The sequence below is a fragment of the Pteropus medius genome, unplaced genomic scaffold (assembly GCF_902729225.1).
Source record: "Pteropus medius unplaced genomic scaffold, Ma_sr-lr_union100, whole genome shotgun sequence".
NCBI lineage: Eukaryota > Metazoa > Chordata > Mammalia > Chiroptera > Pteropodidae > Pteropus > Pteropus medius.
Genome location: NW_024351730.1, coordinates 23,401,007 through 23,421,039, shown reverse-complemented (window position 1 = coordinate 23,421,039; position 20,033 = coordinate 23,401,007). Strand labels below are relative to the sequence as shown.

Genomic DNA, 20,033 nt, shown 5'->3' with positions numbered 1-20,033 from the left:
TCCAGGCCTAAATAAATGCCACTTCTACTGAAAAGTTTTTCCTAATCCTTTCCCTGGTTCATACTAGCAAGATATGATTTGTACATGTAAAATGCTCATCTTCTCTACTAAAGAACAAAATTCTTAGGACCACAAACTAAGTCTAGTTTACTCGTTTTCCTGAGTTCTTGGCACTGTGCTATGCATACAGTAAATTGTGAATAATCATTGGATAAATGAATGAACTTACTTGGCTTTTTATTATAGCTATTTGTGTATGTCTTTTCTCTTACTTGAAAAAAAAAATCACGATCTCTTGTTTCTCTCTCTTTCTTCCGTGCACTTTCAACACATGTGTGTGTATGCTTGTTGTCAACTTTTGGAAATACTTGTTCAGTTGAATTAGACGCTAACATTAGTTTACAATAATGATTACTTTGATTTCAAACATGTAACTGATGAGATGATATTACCGTAAAAAAAGATATGGTTTCTGTAGTGTAATATTCAATGTATTGAAAAGATTTATGACATTGATACCTCACTTACGATTTAAAAAAATAATACTATTTCTTAGTTATTATGAAAGTAAACATCTGAAGAGTCCATGCCTGAATGGTGACAAATTCTAGATTGGTAGGATTTAAGTTAATGAAATTCCATTGAATTCAAGAGACTCAAGCAATGTGTGGTCAGTTTTGATTATTAGAAAAATATTTTAAAAATTATATCAATTTGGATAAAACTTTGCTATTTGTAAAAGCTTCAGAAACAGCCAAATAGTTTCCAGGCTGCTGAGCTCTTCATATCCTCTGTGGTTCGAAAGATTATTTTAGTGCCACCGAATTAAGTACTCTCCAATAAGAGCGTGATGTGCCTATCTTGAGTTAGTGTTTATGCATTGTTGCTCACTCTATGTGTGTTTTATTCAATGTCCTTTTCTCTTATTTTCAGGTATTTTAACTTAAGAATAAAAAATAGCTAAGCCTGTTAAACCTGGCTCAGTATGATTTTTAAACACAAACAAGCAAACAAAAAACGTACCAACTAGTTACTACCAAATCATCTTAATTTTTTTCCTGTTCAGTTTTTCACTTTTTAAAATGTCTCAAGGATTTTTCAACCACATAGACTTAGTAATCATTTATTTAGCCAATTAACAGATTCCAGAAAAACACATTTATGTTACTTTTTCATTTGGAAAGTGGATAATTTCAGTGTACTTTTATTTCAAAGTCTGAGATACCAAAATTAAAAAGCAGATGACAATAATTTAAATCTGCTGATCTTAGTAATCTGATTTGGCTGCGTAGTTAAGCTTCCTGAGGCTTAGATTTATCGAGTAAATGGGTATAATAATGCTTACTGTGCAAGCACATGTGAATAACAAATATGAGAGGTTATTTCCTGTTTCTGGCCTGTTCTATTTTTAATACAACTAATGACGTTAGATGTACAAGTAGTAAAGTCCAACTCCACCTCCAAAAATAGCTAACTTATCTCAGTATAATTTTAAAATGATTAGGCCTTTGATTATTTTCAATAACATTGTAATAATTCTTTCTTAATTTTGTTTCATTAGGTACCTTCAAGGAAGGCGTAGGGAAAGGAGAGAGGAAGAATAGAGAGAGAAGAATAAAGCCACTTTATAGGGCCCTTCATCGAGTCAGAGTTCTTCGCCTAACCCTAGCTTGTTCAAACAAGAAGAGAAAGACATTCTTTTCACAGGGGTCATGAATTCTTAAAAATACAGAAAACTTAACTGTATGAGCGCAGCGACTTAACTTAGAAATGAATGTCTTGTTTTCCATAAGACCGGTTAGAGAACATCATGCTGTCATCACTGCCATCGCTCCTGTTATTGATCTAACAATAATTAACATTACTTGACCCCTTATCTAGAGAGTGCTTAAAATACTTCAGGGGCGGGCTAAGCATTATGGTGGCATTATCTCATCTGATCCACTCAGCTCCTCCCCTCCCCCATTTATTGTTTATTTTCACCTTGTTGATGAGAACAGTAGAAGGGTTAAGAAATTGCCCAAGGCTTTACAGTAAGTGACAGACCTGGGATTGAAGCTCAAATCTGTTTGAATAAAGATCCTGTGCTTATAGCCTTTGCATTACAGTCGTTCAGAAGCAAGTTTCTCCCAATCTCTACGCCATTTATAGAATGACCAAGAACACTGGTGTGGTTGAGTCCAGACACTTTGATATGCAGCTGGAACTAAGCGGCACAGAGGTGGCAGTACAGTCCACAAGACTAGATTAACTTTGTAATAAAACCAACCACCAAACAAAACATACTGTGTAAGCGGTTTTTTTTTTTTTTTTTAGAATTACTTTTAGTTCTGGTTCATTGAGTAAACAAATGTTCCTAGGGTGTTAAAAAAAGAATGTCCTAGGATATTAAAAAAAGAATATGCTAAAAATAGTTTTATTAAAATTAGTTTACACATTGCAGTATTTCAAAATTGTTTTACAAAGCAAGTCAGATAAAGGTTCTCTCTCATTTCTTACTAAACTCCAGCATATGACAAAGTGTTTTCTAGTCTGGATCACAAAGTTTCAAAATATTATTTTTTATTCCGCACATATATTACAAGAATAACTACACTTGAAAACGAATATTAAGGAGGCCTGTATTTGTGCAGAATTTTGTTTGTTTGACTTCTTTTAAACAAAATAAAGAAGAAAACCAGAAAACACCTTTTAAAGTACCTCTGTTGCACATTTACTTATTTATTTGTAACTTAAATTTGAGTAAGAATAATAAAACATGGAGGAAAAAGTTTTTAATAACACATTTGGTTAGCATTTTTTTTTATAATACACTACTGATTGTAATTGTAGTTAAGCATACCTAGATATTCATTTTGAAATTTCAATAGCAGAAATGTTCCTAATAATTTATCTCTTGAATATAATTGCTGATATAGTTTGGAGTTATATAGTTTATCTAGTTTCCTAATAGAGAATTTCAGACTATTTCAAACACCAATAGCTGACAGGTCCTGGGGAAGAATGAGTTTACAGAAGTGCCAACTAGATATTATTATAAGAAACACATTCTCAGGAACAGTAACATTCACAAACAGACAAGAATTTGCGTGTTATGTTCCAGCATTAATGCACAGCTGCCATAGATGATCACATGGGAACAGGTTCCTTTGCAGAAAAATGCTTTGACGCATGGAGGATTCTCTGAAGAAGAACAAATGCCCAAATGCAGCACCTATAGTCATCAACTACAGAAAAAGAGATTGTATAAACCAAGATCTTTACACCAAAGAAACATAGTTAAACTTCTTTTGCTCTTGAATTATTTGAGGTCAAGGGAAATCTGCTGATCCTACCATATAATCAGTTCTTCTGTGAGTACCCATCTTGAGTTCTGTTTTCCAAGACAGTAGGATGGATTAAAGGTTTGACCTGGATAACATAACTTCATGGATAATCTTTGTTTTAAATTCCATTCATGAAAGATTATATCCACTAGAATATAAGCATTCTATCCATCCATGTCAATCAATGAGGTGACAGATTTTAAGTATTTTGTCCATTGATATAGCCCAAGCACCTAAAGTACTTGGTACTTAGTAGGTACTTAGTAAATATCTTTTAATGAATTCATAACAAAGTAGAAGCAGATTATACAAAAATGGAGGTCTCATTAAGGCAACAGCTTGGTCTTATAGTCATGGGCACTGAAATATGTCCTGAACTTCCTTCACAGAATTTCACACAAACCATGGCCTTATCTGAATAGCAAGTTATATGACCCAGAACATTTCACTCCATTCTATATGTAACTTGCCTAATCAAGAAAAACAATACGAAGTGGAAAGTGTGAACAGCTGGAATAATTCACTTTAGGAAAGAAATAAAAAACTCTCCCTTATCTCATCCCATCACCAAATACTGTAACATTGTTGGGACCAGGAACATCTCACCTCACAGCTAACATGCCTGTATACCTTATCCTGTCATGCCGAGGCATTCTGGAATAGCTATGAAGCCTTGATTTCTTTTTTTATTTTCTTGTAACAATGTCTGCTGCTCCCCATACTGCTAGAATTTAAGAGAAATTTTGTAGAATTTAACAAGAATCCAAGAAATATCTGCCCATACCCACAATTTGGGGCAGAGACCTTTATTTCTGAGAGCCAGTCCAGTTCAGATATAATTTCCTTCAGGAGTCTTCCCTGATTTTTTCCAAGCTGGCTTAGTCATCCTCCTCTCTGATCCCATAATACCTTCAGCCTCTCTCAGAGCTCCAAATTGAATTGAAATGATTAGTTAGTAGCTGGTTCTTCCACTAAACTGTCTGCTTCTTAAGTGACCATGTCTTAATTCTCCTTAGCATTTGTCATAGTGGGTATTACAGTGCCTAGAATACAGTAGGTACCCAATCAGTGCTTGCTGAACTCCCTGCTCCCTCCCATGCTTTCTTTGCAATCATCATCTTGAGTAGCTGAATGTGCAAATAGAATATTCTTGCTAGAAATGTTCCTCTAATACAATCGAAGTCACTATGTGAAAACTGTATTTGATATTCCATTTCATAGAGGATGTCATTCCTGCTTTAAGAAACAATTGCCCACAATTTCATGATGTACTGGAATTAGAATCTTGGTTCTAGATTACAGAAATCCAAATAGAATTAGCTTAAGCCAAATGAGAAATTTATTATAATGACAATAACATGTCTCATTGAGCCTATAGACAGAAACAGAATGAAGCTAAACTTTGAGACTACATGTTCCAGGGACTCAGACTGTCAGTAAATGAGTCTCATGTCTGTGTCCTCTCTGACCAGCTTCCTTTGCTTTTCTGATCTATGTGGGTAAAAAAATGACTGCCAAAAGCTTCAAAATGCACTTTTTTATACCCCAATAATCCAAAGAAAAATAACTTCAGTTCAAGTTCCCAGTTCTCCTGGAAACGACTCCGGTTGGCCAAACTTCATTAAACCCTCTCCTTAAACCAATCACATGCAGCTGGAGATGGGGCTCAACAATATGGCCAGGCTGCTGGGCAGACAATCCCATAAGCGTCCACCACACTTTCAAATTCTTTAGTTTCTAAGGAAAACATCTGGTCAAAATGGACTGTTTCAAATGTATTAATGGTAGTTTCTATAAAATATAAAGTTTTTCAAAGCACTAATGTTAAATTTTATTTCTATTAATAATTCATGGTACCAATAGAAAACTCTCAAATATATATGTTTGCTTTACTTTAAAAATAAATTTATTTTATTATAATAAAATTGACAGTTTACATAAACAAGGTCATTTAGTATATGCAAAACAATTATAAAGTACATTTTGAAAAGACATGAAAATCCTTGAAGTTCTTTCTTGACATTAGACCTACCAAATTTCAAGAGACATCATTAACATTTTAGGATCAAAACACGATTCCATAGCCTGAATTTTCTTGAGAGTCCATTGATCAACCAAAATCATGATGTTCAGGAAAGAAGAAACATGTTTTTTTTTTTTTTAATAAATATTTTAAAATGCTCAAACAAGCATTTGTTTCAAGCCCTCCTAGTATCAAAGAAGACTGAGAAAGAGAAAGGGCATGAAATGAGTCTAGAAGGAGACTATAAAATAAAACATATACAATATGAATCAATTGTATATAATCCTGTCTCAAAGACAGCTGTTAAGTCAGGTGAAAAAAATAGATTTAGAAAATTATCAAATTATCCCATTGATGTGGGAGCTGTATCTGTGTTATGCAAAAGTACAGCCCCAGTCTCTCTAAAAATATGTGTGATAGAAAATGATACACAACTTCTTCACCTTTTGTCTGAATTCTCCCCTTCATTTTGCATATGAAGTTCACACCAAAAAGTAAAATTTACAAAGATTCTGAAAAAGAAGCTGCTTGGCTGACAGGCAAAACAACCAAAGTTCAGCAATGTGGGGACATCCTTCATCTGTTTGTAAAAGATCCACCCAGTCAATGTAGAAAGTTCCACATTCTATGGAATAAAATGTAGATTTTATTTTTCCATTTTTAAAAAGTCCTTATTAAATATACTATGGAGTTAAAAGGGCATTTGGCAAGATAGTCCTAAGTAATAGATGTATGTTCATAATTTCATTGCAATGATATTCACCTAAGAGCAATCACAGGTACTGCTTATTAGAACAGAAATGAGGATATCATCACATCCAGTGTCCACCTGGCTCCTCTACGCGGTCACTGACCATTACCCTGGGATCCACAGCCTCTTCTAGTGCTATTATTGCTATGTTAGTGTGCATAAACACTTACCTGGGGCTTCAAAACTATCAGGCATTTACTTTCCGCATCTCTATTCATTACCCTAGCTAGGGGGCAAATCTGTTTGCTTTACTAATGTAAGAATTTATTCATGCCACTGATCATTTGTAAAGGAGCAAAGAAACACAATAAAAGTCAATTTCTCATAAAGCATGGTGGTAACAGTAGCATATACTTAGGACTCTGCATTCTAAGTTTCTGCAGAAAAACGGCCCCAGCATCTCAGAGTCACAGCAAAACACACACGGTTCAGTAGAAAGTCTTGGGTTATATTAGTGAGTTAGGCTATACCAACTCAGATGAACAAAAATGATGGTTAATAGCATAACCTTTGAATTTGGGGAAATCTTGGTTCCAGTTTCAGCTCCCTGGGTTAGATTATTTAACTTCTTTGGGCCTGTCTCCATATATAGAAAATGAGGACCACAGTAGATATAGGTTCTTGAAAAGATGAAAGGAAATAATGTATTTCAAACTCTTAGCACATGGTAAGTATTGGCTAAATGGTAGCTTTATTGTTAATTCAATTTCTTAGATCTAAACTCCTTCCTACTTTTCTTTTTTATTTGACTAGTAATCCTGGTGACAAAACTTAAGTAGAAGTTTATTAAAATTTTCCTTCTTAAATAGGTGCTTTCTTCCCAATTACCAATCAATTGTAAAATTCATCGTTATTATTATTATAAAAATAATAGTAAATAACACAAACTGTTACAAACAAAAGGTAAATACATTATTTAAAATCCATTGTGCTAGCTGTTTTCCTGAGACACATTCTGTCCTTTTTCAAATGAGCAAGGCATTTTGTAGCTTGCCAGCAGTCTGGGGTATCTTTATAGACTATAGAAAAAAGAGAGAGAGAAAAAAAGCAAGCCATTTAAAAGAAATGTACTATGCAATCATTAAAAAAAAAATCTAGAGCCAGCATTTTTGTTTTCAATTACTATACCCCATTAATCTGCTGTGAGTTTCTGGGAAAGGAGATCCTTTGTGCTGCTGGGAGAGCTATGGAAAGTCACTGCCTCTCTCTTGCTGGATGTGAACAAGGAAGCAAGAGGCCCTGATTGCTAATGGCCTATGCTATGACTTAAGAGGAACTAGCTGAGAATGAAGCCACCTCTTCAGACAGTGAGCAGAAAGAGAGGATAATGTTTCACTCCGTGGGAGTCTCTGGCTCAACCAAGGGTGCAGAGTACCTTCCCTCTGGACTACCAGTCCATGTGAGCCAAACACTTCCTTCATCTTAAACCAGTTTGTTTGTGTTTGATGCTATTATGGCCAAAATGACCAGGCTGACGGTGCTGGCTATGCTCCCTTTGCTTCCTTGGAGACCTTCTTTGCCTTGCTGTACCTTCCAGGGGGCTGATGCCATAGACTGCATCATAAGGGCTCCCATGCTCTCTGAGTTCTGGTCGGGTTTGGCTAGAGGGAGGCACCTGCTGAATATCTGAAGGCAGAGGAGAAAAAATTGAGGGCATTTTTCTCCATAGCTTGCCTCCCTCCTTGTTTAGATTCCAGCAGTGGTTATATTCATCCACAGCTACAGCTTCTGCCTGGTGGGCTCTCCTGCAGTCCACTTCTCAGTGCTAAAGGAAACACTCCCCTAGCCCTCTCATGCATGCAGGGAGGACACCTCCCGCCATCGTTAGCCTTTGGAAGCCTCCACATGCCTGTGGGTTCCCTCGACGCTGCCCCACCACCCAGTTCTGTCATCAAAATCTCTTTGTTAGATTATCCCAGAGGACTTGTGATTCCTGCTGAGACACTAACTAATGCAACATTTAAAGAGCTTAGAGCAGTGTTTGCTGTATGAAAAATGCTCAGTAAATGAAGTTATTATTAAAACATAGCTATCATTACTTCCATGCAATGTGAAATGCCTAAACTAAACTAAATCTATTCTTCGTACTCAAATATGAGGAAGAAAAAATATAAAATAACTATCACAACCACAAAATTAGAAAGCCAATTGATGTTGATGTCTTAGAAAAAGTATATAAAAGCACTTCCTCCCACATGCCTACTTCTGTGATAACATGTAAAAAGAAGGATACGAGAAAATTTTTTATTGGCTTCAAAGTTTATGAAAAGAAGTCAATTTATTTTTAGATGTTTTTAAATATAATCGAACTCTGATCAGTGATTTATGAGACACAGTTAAACTCCCTTTCACCAGGTAAATGTCACCCGAACAGTTTCTCATCTACCAAATTTATCACACTCACCGTCAAGCAATACTAGTCTCTTGAATATCTTCATTTACAGGAGTTATATCTTTACCAAGATTTGCCATTTCTTCTTTCTTTTTCCTTCGAAGAGGACTTGGAAAATAGTATTAGAAATTAGCATGGGCCTGTTAGTTTGTGCAAACACAAAATTAATCATCAATGGAGCCTATGATCTTATTGCTAGACTGTTAGCAACACATAGGTTCCTTTTATTCTTAAATATTTGAGGTTTTTTTAAACCATGTCTTTCTCTAGGCTCCAATGATAGCTCTGACAGGCAACAGTATGGATAGAGTATACTTTTATCTAAATAGAAAGAATATGATACCTGATTGTGGATGCGGATTGGTTAGCACAAGAACATCTTTCAAGGTATGTTATTTTATAAATAGACTGATAAGCATTATTTAGTGTGTAAACAAGATAGAGAGCAATATGAGAACAGACAAGAAAACCAAGAGAGCCTCTGGATATGTTAATTAAATTGTCAGATACAGTAAGAAATGTGTTAGATATCTGAACTGCAATCTAATTTTTCAAAGTATAATTAAAAAATAATGTAATAAAATAGGCCATTTCCCAACTCTGACAAACTGATACTTTGCCCCAAAACTGGCATTATAAAAACTCCTTTTTGCTATATAAAGGAGGTAAAATCAAAGACTTTTTTTTTTTAAATTGTATAGCTAAAAGGAATTCTATAGATTATCTGGCTTAATCCTCACATTTTACAGAAAATAAAATGAAAGATTAAAGATATTAAGAAATTTTTCCAAGGTCTCAGAGATATTTAATGGCAGAGCCAGGACAATAATCAGAAACCCAGGAGATCTGCTGGTGCTTTTCTCCCTTGAAGGTTGTGAAGAAAGGAATCATGAGACGCCCTCTTCTGGTCTGTACCGCAGCCCAGAAGTAATTGGAACAGTTTTGGAGCCTGCACTACCTTCTCATGGCAGGCAGACAGCACTTAAAGAAAATGTCTTTTTAGCACGCTCCCTGGGAGTCCTGCTCTGATAAAGAATTAGGTGGGTTTCCAAAAGAAACGAACTTAAGAATTGTACCAAGCCACTCCGTCTCATAGAAAAACAAGGTGTCTCTTGAGACCCAAAGTTGTGATATATAATGAAAAGTAAAAAACGACAACAAAAAAAGTGTAAACATCTTTCGTAGATAATATTTATTCTTTTAACATGGCCAAAAAAAAAAAGTTTTGTGTCTTTGTTTTTGTCTGTCAAAGCTATAGTGTCATGGTACAGCATGAGAAAATAAATCTTATTTAGCCTACAAACAAACTCATCTAAAATATGACTGACTTTAGAATTAAATAAGTGTTCTTTTTAAATAAATTAGGAGATTTATACAAATTTGATTTTAAATTATAATTGTGTGCACTAAAATGACAAATACCAAGTATTGTGTGTTTTATTATAAATAATACTTCAAAGTAAATGATGGCAAAACTGGAAAAGTGATTGATTTAAATCAAAGAAAAAAAGAAAGTAAAGGCAGAAAGGAAGGAAGGATGCAAAAGAAAAGAGTCAACAAGATACAATTTCTCAGATTTATGTACAACTAAATTTAAAAATACTTACTGACAGCATGTGCACACACTAATCACCAAAATGATCAATGTCACCATAACGGCTGTCAAACAAATCACCAGAATCTGTCCTGTATCTCCTCGCAGGTAAAAAAAGTCAACTCTCTCACATCTTGCTCCAGCGTAGCCGTCATCACAGCTAGAAACGTAAAACAAGAAGAGGGGAACGAGGTAAAAAATGCAAGACTTTTAAGAATCTCTACTATTTCCAGTTTGAAGAAACTATCACTGCTTTCATTACTTGGAATTCATAAAGAACACAATTGCTTTTTAAAAAATTTTAAAGCTGTACACCACTGTATTCATGAGTAATTTCTCTTACTTTGCTGAATACCTGTCATTGCTTGAACATTACTAACAACGTGTCTAAAATACATAAACAGGGATTTTAACAAATTTTAAAACCTACTTTGAAATTTAGGATTTTGAGTTTGAAAGAGAGGGGATGATAAAATTCCAAGCACTTCAATACCTCCATGACAAGAAATTCAAAGTCCTCAAGATTTCCCATTTCATCACAGGGCAATATGGAAAGTTTCAGTATGCCCAAAGCTCTCCAATTAAACATTATTTAAAAATTATACTGTTTTATCTAATCAAACATGTAATGCATGCGAAAGTACATAGACAGGTGCCAACACATAGAAAAATCCATAAATGTTATTCAACAGGATTCATTTGTCTCTCTCTCTCTCTCTCTCTGTAACTTCCACCCATCAGTTCTACTTTGACTGCTTGCAGGAGTCACAGATTAACTAATGCTCTTCTATTTCTCTTCCAGTCACCATCTCCCAAACACACTCTCCCAAAACACAATAGGTCCTATCCTCTCTGATTTCTGGTTTCTGGTTTCTGGTTTCTCTATCTGATCCTCTAAGACCACATCTTCACATCAGGGCACCATTCTCTCTACTCTCTTCTAAATGACTTCCCTTTCTCCATGGCCCTCATGGAGAGGTGCTGTGACCAGAAACCAAAAGTTCTCCCAATGGAGAGAACTCTTCCCTCATTCTCCCCACTCTTTATCAATACAGTCTTAGGATTCACTTAACTTAGGATTCACTTAACCAAGTCTCAGGATGGCGTTAAGGGTCCATTTGACCAAGCCAAGACCTATCTTGAGCAACACTCGAGGAGCTCAAGGCTCAGTGATTTGGGGACTATCCATAGTATTCTCTGAATTTTTTCAGATGCTTAAAGGTATTTGATGATATTTAAAACCAAAATTACATTAGTAATCTCCATACCTTTGAATTAAGAAATATTTTTTCTTTTATCTACTCAGACTCATGTAAAACACATAATTATTTAAATCTCATAAAAGGAAATTCAGCTTCTTGAAAAGATTTCTGTGTAACAAAGGGTTTAGTTTATTTGTTTGTTTGTTCTTGACGTTTTGTTATTATTTAAGAAAGGGTCAATTGCCAGGCTGTTTTATAGTTCATGTTTGACGAGAGCCAAGGCAAGTAGTTGTCACAAAGCTTACATTTCTCAAGTTAAGAGATCACCTAATGCCAATATTGTAGCCAATACAATGCCTCAAAACACAAAACAAAAAATCAAATGAACAAACAAACAGAACAAGCTCAGTCACAATCATGAGTTAAAAGCTGAAGCTCAGTGCAGGCCCAGGAGAAATGATACCTAGTGCCATGTCTACTGCAAAAGGACCCCAAGATGGAGGAGGGAGAATTGCCTCCTGCAAGTGAGGTGGGTATCATCATTGCAAAGTTAAAATAACAGGAAGAGAGCTTAGAAGTATCTTGAAATATCAAAAATCTCTTGCACATAGGACTGTAACTGGGGGTAAAACCACTTTTAATTGCATATGTGGGATGAAGATTTTTTTAAAGAATCTTTATTTAAGGTCATAATTAAAATCTCTTCCAATTATCTTAAATGTTTCTCTAACAAATTTACTATGGCATTTTTAAACAATAACTTTGCTCATAAAATGCACAGCAATTACTTTTGCTCTTTTAGAATGTTTTCCTAATTATAAGCTCTGGGTTCAGTGGCTTAACCATGCTTTAGTTGAATTTCTCACTAAGCAGTACTTCCTGCAAGTTATAATCCAATGAGCCATGCTAGAATGTGAAACCTTAACATAACCAGTTATAGTGGCTCTCATGTTATTTCAGCTGATGGTCATTTCGATGGGAGAGAATGAGGCAAAGGGTTCAAGATCCTGGTAAATGTTTATTAAATGCTAAATAACTGAATAAATGAGTTCTCTTTTAATAAACATAATAAAGTAAAATTTAAAATAACTTTTAGAGATGCCCATGACCCTTGAGGACTGCAACTTCAGAATTGGGATCTCTGTTCTGAAATAAACACCAGACAGAGTTCCAAAAGATTTATAAGTATTAACTCAGTTGATTCTTAGAACAACCTTTTGAGGTGGGTGCATTTTAAAGATGGAAAACTTGAAATATGGAGAAATTAAATGAGTGGGGCTGGGGTTCAAATGAAAAACGTCTGGCTCCCAAGCTCATATCCCAACCACATGTAACACTGCTTACAAGAACTGTGTTGCATAAATAAATAATTATATATCTAGAAACAAATCATTCCCATTTCAAGAAAATACTGAGAAGACTAATGGAGGCTTGAACTTATTTGGAACTCCCAGGTTTTTGTTTGTTTGTTTGTTTTGTTTTGGTTTTTTGTTTGTTTTTCATGTAAATACAGGAACCCACAAACCCCTATGATCTCAAACAGAAGAAAATATTTCCGGTTCCCAAGATAGCACAAATCACCACTGGCAGGACGGTTTTGCCAGAATCTGAGCTACAAGTCACCTGAAAGGTCAGGCCTAGGATCACTATCTCCACTCAACTCATGGTACAGTTTACTGAATGTTTACATTGCGCTCCATACCATGAGAAGTATTTTTGCTTAAAGTATTGTTTTGCTTAATTTTTAACACTAGATAGGAAGATATTATTATCCCATTTTATAAATGATAAAACAGGCTCTGGAAAGGTAATTGACCCATTGTTAAGACTGCTTACAATTGGTGAAATAAAATCTACCTGACCTCAAACTCTGTGTCCTGATCCCTCTGCTTTTCCACCTCCCACCGACTCTGTATCATTCCACCACTAAGAATGTGTTCCTGGTTCAGATTAAGGCCTTGGTTTTGACACAGCATAGCATTAGAAGGACCATGATAGAGAGACTTAGTCGCTTATTCACCAGTCATTTCTTGAGCATCTAGAAAATTCTAGGCATTGTGCTTGGCACTGGAACACAAAAATGAATAAACTATGTGCCCTGCCTGTAGGTGTGACAGTCACAGAAGGGACATTAAAAGAAACCAACATCTATGCTGCATAAGAAATGCATTTTCACAGAAGTGGGACTAGATCTCAGAAAAAGGACTTCTACCTCACACTTGTATGTATATGAGAGGAGGAAAGTTAATGCAGGGTTCCAGAAAGATCTAATGTTTGAGTTGCATCATAAAATACCACTAAGAATAAGTTTTGCAAAGTATGAGAAGAACTTGCATAATAAACCACGAATAGGAATGTAGGATTTTAGAGGAACATTTGGGTCTATAATAAAAGACAGGGTTAGAAAATCAAGCCATGAGCAATGGAGGCCAAAGAAGTAAATTTTCATCTCAGACCAATGGGGACAGGTTGAGAGTTGATTGATCATAGGCAGATAGATTACACACTATGGTTTTCATTTTATTAGGCAGCAATATTAAAGAACAATAAATCTACAGAGATTGGGACCAGTTAGAAAAATGTGCTAGGTTAAAGGACATTAATATTTTAAGAACTCAATATATTCTTCCAAGCTAGTGAGCAATTAAATGAAATTAAAAAAAAAATATATCAGCTCTATCTATCCCAACATGTACAAAGGCACCTTTTCTTTCTTTCCTTATACTAACAATTGTTATTCTACTCTATGTATTATCCAAATATATTTATTTTTTAAATTAAATTCAAATATAATTAATATTTGAAGGCATCCATAACTCTAAAACATTCAACTAAATTGAGTTTGGAGCTACCATTCTGAGATATTTATTAAAAAATGTATACTGGGGGAATTATGCAGAATATAATCATTCTACAAACTTAAGGTCAAAATTACACTTTAAAAATTGCTTTGCTGCTCCATGAGGTAAGGTCTCAGGACACTTTAGAGGGACATCACTGTAGGAGAAAAAGAATATCTAAAATATGAAAAAAGATTGTAAATGCCTGAGTAAAATTGAACTTGAACTCTTAAATCTACTATGAGTTGGAAAGAGAACTTTTCTCCCAATTCCCTGGTCTACTAAACAAGCTTTAAAATCTCTATTTATAAATACAACTGGTTTCCATGTACTTCATTGACACCTGCAAAAGAAGCTTTTAATTTGGCAGAAATTCCGTCATATTTAAAATAATTACAAACCACATAACTAATATCAGAAGAATTCCTTTCCATTCAAACCACATTCGAGAAGAATTGAGCTTTTAAAAGCATCCTTAACACTGGACAGAAACAGCTTTGCTTTATGTAAGGCAGCAGAGGACATAGTCGCTCCTGCAAGCAAATCTGAACTCTTGGATGTGTGTCAATTTCTCCATGAGTAGCTGCCAAAGGGCCCCCTAAACGAGTGGCTGGGCCAGGACCAGCGGGAACTGTGTCTTGACAGATGGCTTCACTAGCTCAGACTTTCCAGTCCTGTTGAGGACCAAGCCAGCACTGTTCTGCACCCATTTGCTTGCTGGCTCAGGGCACCCCACTTACAGGCAGGAGGGTGTCTGCAAGGCCACCACGAAGCGACATCTCCCATTGAGGCAGTACTGCTTGTATTTTGGGGGGCACTGAGAGAAGTAGTCATTCCACTTTGATTGTGTAGTGGTAGCTGAAAAATGAGAACAATTTCAATAAATCAACTCACCTTAAATACACATTTATAAGTAGAATCATATTCCTATTTTTGCTCAGTTTTCCTGTAGAATATACTTCAATCTCCCCTTTTTCCTTCTCTCTACACTGGTTAAAGTCAGACTTTTGTGGGCCAAAAATAGCCTTAGCGAGTGCGTAATTGAGATAGTGATGGGAACATTTCATATTTTAATTTGGATTTGTGTCCAACCTACCTCTCAGAAACATTGGTGTTGTTTAAAGGGTAAAGAATGGCTGTGATAAGAGAAGCTATTCTTTCCATGAAGATTATCAGCTCATGGGGCTGAAGGCATTGAGAAGATAGGAGAGTTTATTTCTTTTCTTTTTTCTTTCTTTCTTTTTTTCTTTTTTCTTCTTTCTTTCTTTTTCTTTTTTCTTTTCTTTCTTCGTTTATCTTCTTCCTTCCTTCCTTCCTTCCTTCCTTCCTTCCTTCCTTCCTTCCTTCCTTCCTTCCTTCCTTCCTTCCTTCCTTCCTTCCTTCCTTCCAACACTTACATAGCACTTCCTGAGTGGCAGATGCAGGTCTATGTATTTATATATATTAACCAAATTTATGCTCATAACAGCCTTGTCAGGTAAGCATCATTCTAATCTCCTGTTGATGGATGAGCAAAGCACAACACTTAGAGCTGAAGACACCTTCCAGGATCACCAAGGTAGCCCATGGCAGAATGAAACTCAGACCCAGGTGGTCTTGCCCCAGAGTCCATGCATTTGACCACTCCACTCTGGGTCTCTGTCAAGCTCGTTGTTCAGCAGGTAGCTGTCATCTGCTCTCAGCCTGAGGCACCCAGAGTCATGCTTGCCTGAACGGGAGATTCTCCCTCTCATCGGACCCCTGGAGGGTTTCTCTTGTCCTGAAGAAGGAAGAATATACTGGAAGCTTCATATCCAGGATTTCAATCCTGCGCTGACTTTCTTGTCTCATCTTTTAGAGACCTGATTGCCTAGTTTTTCTGAGGGGTACAGTAATATGCAACAAACTCCTCTTTGCTCACACGTGGAAAGTCTCAATAAATGCTGATTGTGAGGAGGAACAGTACAAGAATATTGACTAGCTGTTCCCTGTGCTGATTCTCAACAGACACATGCCCACACCCAGAGAAAGCAGCTAACTACTCAGCACCAGCCCAGAGCTGGACTTTCCATATTCATCCTATGACCAACAGCTGGCAGGACTCAGACACCTGTGGAGCCAGAAAGACCACGGTGTTCGCCCTTGGTTTGGTATGGCACCTGGCACCCCAGTGACATCAATCAATCCTCCTATTAATAGTGATGACTACTAAACTTCTTCATTAATATTATGAAATCAGTACATATAATTACTCAGGGCTACCAGAGAGAGGAATTGCACAGACCTCTGGGTGATTCTATATGCGACACAGGCCTGTGATACCTGGTCACAGTTGTAGGGGGTGGCTGAATGTTGCTGAAGAACTGGCTGACCTGGTTTTGGTTGTTATCTTTGTAACTAGCCATGCTCACTGCTTGTGCATGCCAGATATTTGTCCCCATGCATGCCAATCAATGGGACTCTTAGTGAGATTTTTCCCAGATGTAAATGCAAAGTGTCTCAGAGGTATATATTATGGAAAAGAAATTGATCGGTCAACTTCCATTCCTCAAGTACTTTCTATTTCCAGAGCCCTATAGAAGGCAATGCAAAGCATCAAAGAAATAAGAATAATCTATCTCTCTAAATTGGTACAATAGAACAAATTCAAGACAATCATAGCAACCAACCAGTAAAACAACCATAGTAACTGTATAAACAGTTGCAGTACACTGGAAACAGTGTAAAGAACCCTGGATTAGGAGGAGGGAAATGAGTGTTTCATTTTCAGCTCTGCCTTTCGTTGGCCATATGGGTCTGGGAAAGCAATTAAGCTGCCTGAGCCTCAGTTTTCTCATCTGCAAACTGAAGACGACAACATCTATATGAAAAGGTTGTAGAGAGATTCAAAGAAAATATATGTGAAAACTTTTAGAAGAGTGTGTAGGACAATAAGGTCCTCAGTAAATGAGCTGATCCTAGAATCTTGAAAATCTTGGCAATTCTAAGAGAACTCTTGCAACAGTAAAAAAGGTGCTTATTTAAGAAAAATTTCTAAAGGAGGAATTTTTTTTCATTGTTGTTGTTTTGTTTTTGTTTTTTAGGAGGAGGAGAGCAAGCAGTTGAGTTATGGAGAATGTCGAGAGCGAAAGCTCAGGGTCAGGAACATGCAAGCCTAGGGCAGGACTTTGGAGGCAGATTCGATGGCGATGGAAGGGACATGAAAGGGAGCAGCCAAGGATGGCTGTGAATAGAAGTTAGAGACCTCGAATTGTCAGTAGGTTGAAATGTTCACACTGAAATCCAAGGCAGGAGAGAGCTGAAGAAAGTTCTTATGGATAAAATTCAATGTTCTATGTAATAACTAAACTTGGTAGCATCTTAGCAATGTATTAGGTAGGAGAGTGCAGAGTGGATGAGAGTAGGAAGATGCTGAGGGGGCAGGGGGCAGGTAAAGGAAAAACCAAGGCCCACCTGAGCCACACAGTCATATGTAGGCCTGGGGCAGGGAAATAGAGGGCAAAGAGAAGAATCGAAGAAGCAGTAAGCCTTAAGGACAGATCCGCTGTGCTCCGGATAGGTTTTTCCAACTGTACCAAACACATCTGACTTTAAATATGAGCTGTATGACTCTATATCCTAATTACTAATTGCTCTAGTTGCTGTGTCCCTTTCAATGTAGCCAGCCTTCTCATAAACACCACACAGAGCATGATCCCAAAAAGTGCCTTAACCAGCAGCTGCTGGATACACTGATTTGATCAGATTCTGTTCAACCAGCAGCAGACACCCATGCCAGGGAAAAGATTGCCAGGCCCTGTTTTGATAGCTCACGGAGCTCTCACCTTTGCCAAATAACATACTCTTACATATTCCCAGCATTATTTGGATTTAAAAACCCTCTCATGTCACCAAGCAGAAAATGTCCAGTGATTTCTCTATGACACTTTAGGACCTGGAAGAAAAATTAATCACACATACTGCTCCCTGAAAGCCTCTCTTCCTCTCTCATGGAAATTAAAAGGTTTATCAATATCGTCCCTTTGCAAATGCATGGAAATTTCCAGTTGCTTACAGCTAATGTTCATCAAATTCATTTAAGCAATTATAAAATCTAATATTTTCTGCCAACACAAGTACTGTTGACATTGATCAGGGGATTATAAAAATCTATCATTCTATTGCAGGGATCTTTCTTTCTTTCTTTCTTTCTTTTCCTTCCTTCCTTCCTTCCTTCCTTCCTTCCTTCCTTCCTTCCTTCCTTCCTTCCTTCCTTCCTTCCTTCCTTCCTTCCTTATTTTTTTCCTTCCTTTATTCCTTCTGGTGAGGCAATCCTTGGTTGACCTCACAGATTGCAAGGAACTTGTTAGCTTACAATCCCTTATTTTTTTACTTTTTAAGCCTATAGCACCTGGTCTTCCTAGCTGGTCTCCCATTCAAGTACTAACCAGGCCCATCCCTGCTTAACTTCCGAGATCAGACGGGATCGGGCTTGTTCAGGGTAGCATGGCTGTAGACAGGATGTTTCTTAAGAAAAAAGAAAAGTTAATTTCGTGACAAAATAAAATTTAGTTCTATGTATCATTTTTTCTTGAGATTTTAATGGAATGGTCTTGAAAATATAATAGGCCTAAAGATCCTCCTGATACTGGGGGTGCTGGGGTTAATTGAGTTTTTTTCCTCCCACCTTACTCTTTTCCAACCCACATTCTCAGAACTAAAATACTACTCTAGGTGAGTAATGTCCCACAGAATTGCAATGGAAAACTACATCCACTAGTGGGCCAGGTTGCAACACAATCTCATAAGTGGATGGGCACCACAGGTATCACAGTTTAATCTCTTCGTGAGACCCCATATTCTAAAGTTTCTAAAGCCAATTAAGTAAGAAACCACAAGAGTTACAGAAGGTCTGTGTATGTTAAATCTGATTCTAAGAGCTATTTAGCAAAAAGGATCAGAAGTAAGGATATCTTCCTTTGATAATATGGGCAGACAGACAAGTAATCGTCATCTTTTGGGGCGTATGGACAGTTAGATGAGATGTGATGGATCTCCTGAGCCAAACTTAAGTGGAGAAATCCAGCAGACACACAAATGATTTTGTTTAAATATGAAATTTTCTTCCATTTGATATACGAATAAATTAAGCAACCCATTTTACTGTAAATGATTCTTATTCTCAAAACAAAACAGGCTTTATGATGCCTTTGTGATGAAAACTCTTCAGATTTGAAATGTTAGGTTCATTTTTCATAAAACCTTCACTTGCATATTCCAATAGAGTTCATTACAAATCCATGTAATGATTTTTTAAATGATATTAATATTAGCAACTCTGAAATCAATTATAATGGTCATGTATTATTATTATCACAATACTTTTTTTGCAATTGTCATTACAATGTTTATAGCCTCATAGTATCTCAAACCCCTAGTTAGATATGTACTCATATCTCAGTGAAAGAGATTTAAAAGTGCATGCTCAATGTTGCGATAGAAATCCCTCAAGTGTTAAAAAAGAAGAAAGAAGAAGGGATACAAATACGTATAAATTTATCTTTCAACATAAAATATCTGTCCTAAAAAAGGAAACAGCTGAAGCAAAGAAGAGTTTAAAGGTTCATAGAAGAGTTTGTAGAAAAGTTTCTTCCTGGTCTGTGAGGTAGGGCTTTCAATCTTCTGTCCTTGGCTTTCAGGCTTCTTCCCAGTAGGCGTTTCCTCATTTTCCAGTCTTCTTAAGGCAAGAGGTAAAAAAAAGTTTTATCTTTTTAAGCTAAATTTCCTTCTTATCTTGCCAATGGGTTCTCTGAGACAGGGGAATGTTAATTTAAGATGCCCTTGAAGAAGTGCAAAATTTGACATTTATCGTATTTGAGGAATCCCTTTTCTCTTACATCCAAGGCCATTTTCTATAGAAAGGTGAAAAGGTGGGTAACTCTGGGAA

At 36.5% G+C, this 20,033-nt stretch overlaps 1 protein-coding gene and 1 non-coding gene across 2 annotated transcripts in view; both read right to left on the bottom strand.

The window, feature by feature from the left end:
• Positions 1 to 5,290: 5,290 nt before the first annotated feature.
• BTC (betacellulin) overlaps positions 5,291 to 20,033 on the bottom strand; it is a 42,303-nt gene continuing 27,560 nt past the window's right edge. The window contains exons 3-6 of the mRNA XM_039845457.1: positions 14,869 to 14,986; positions 10,100 to 10,246; positions 8,505 to 8,600; positions 5,291 to 7,119 (exon numbers count right to left, since the gene is read on the bottom strand). Coding sequence (XP_039701391.1) covers positions 8,507 to 8,600; positions 10,100 to 10,246; positions 14,869 to 14,986 — 359 coding nt within the window. The 3' untranslated portion in view covers positions 5,291 to 7,119; positions 8,505 to 8,506. The remainder of the gene's footprint in view (positions 7,120 to 8,504; positions 8,601 to 10,099; positions 10,247 to 14,868; positions 14,987 to 20,033) is intronic.
• Positions 18,486 to 18,604, bottom strand: LOC120588592 (5S ribosomal RNA). Its single transcript, XR_005649263.1, has one exon. It is a non-coding gene; the product is annotated as a 5S ribosomal RNA (ribosomal RNA).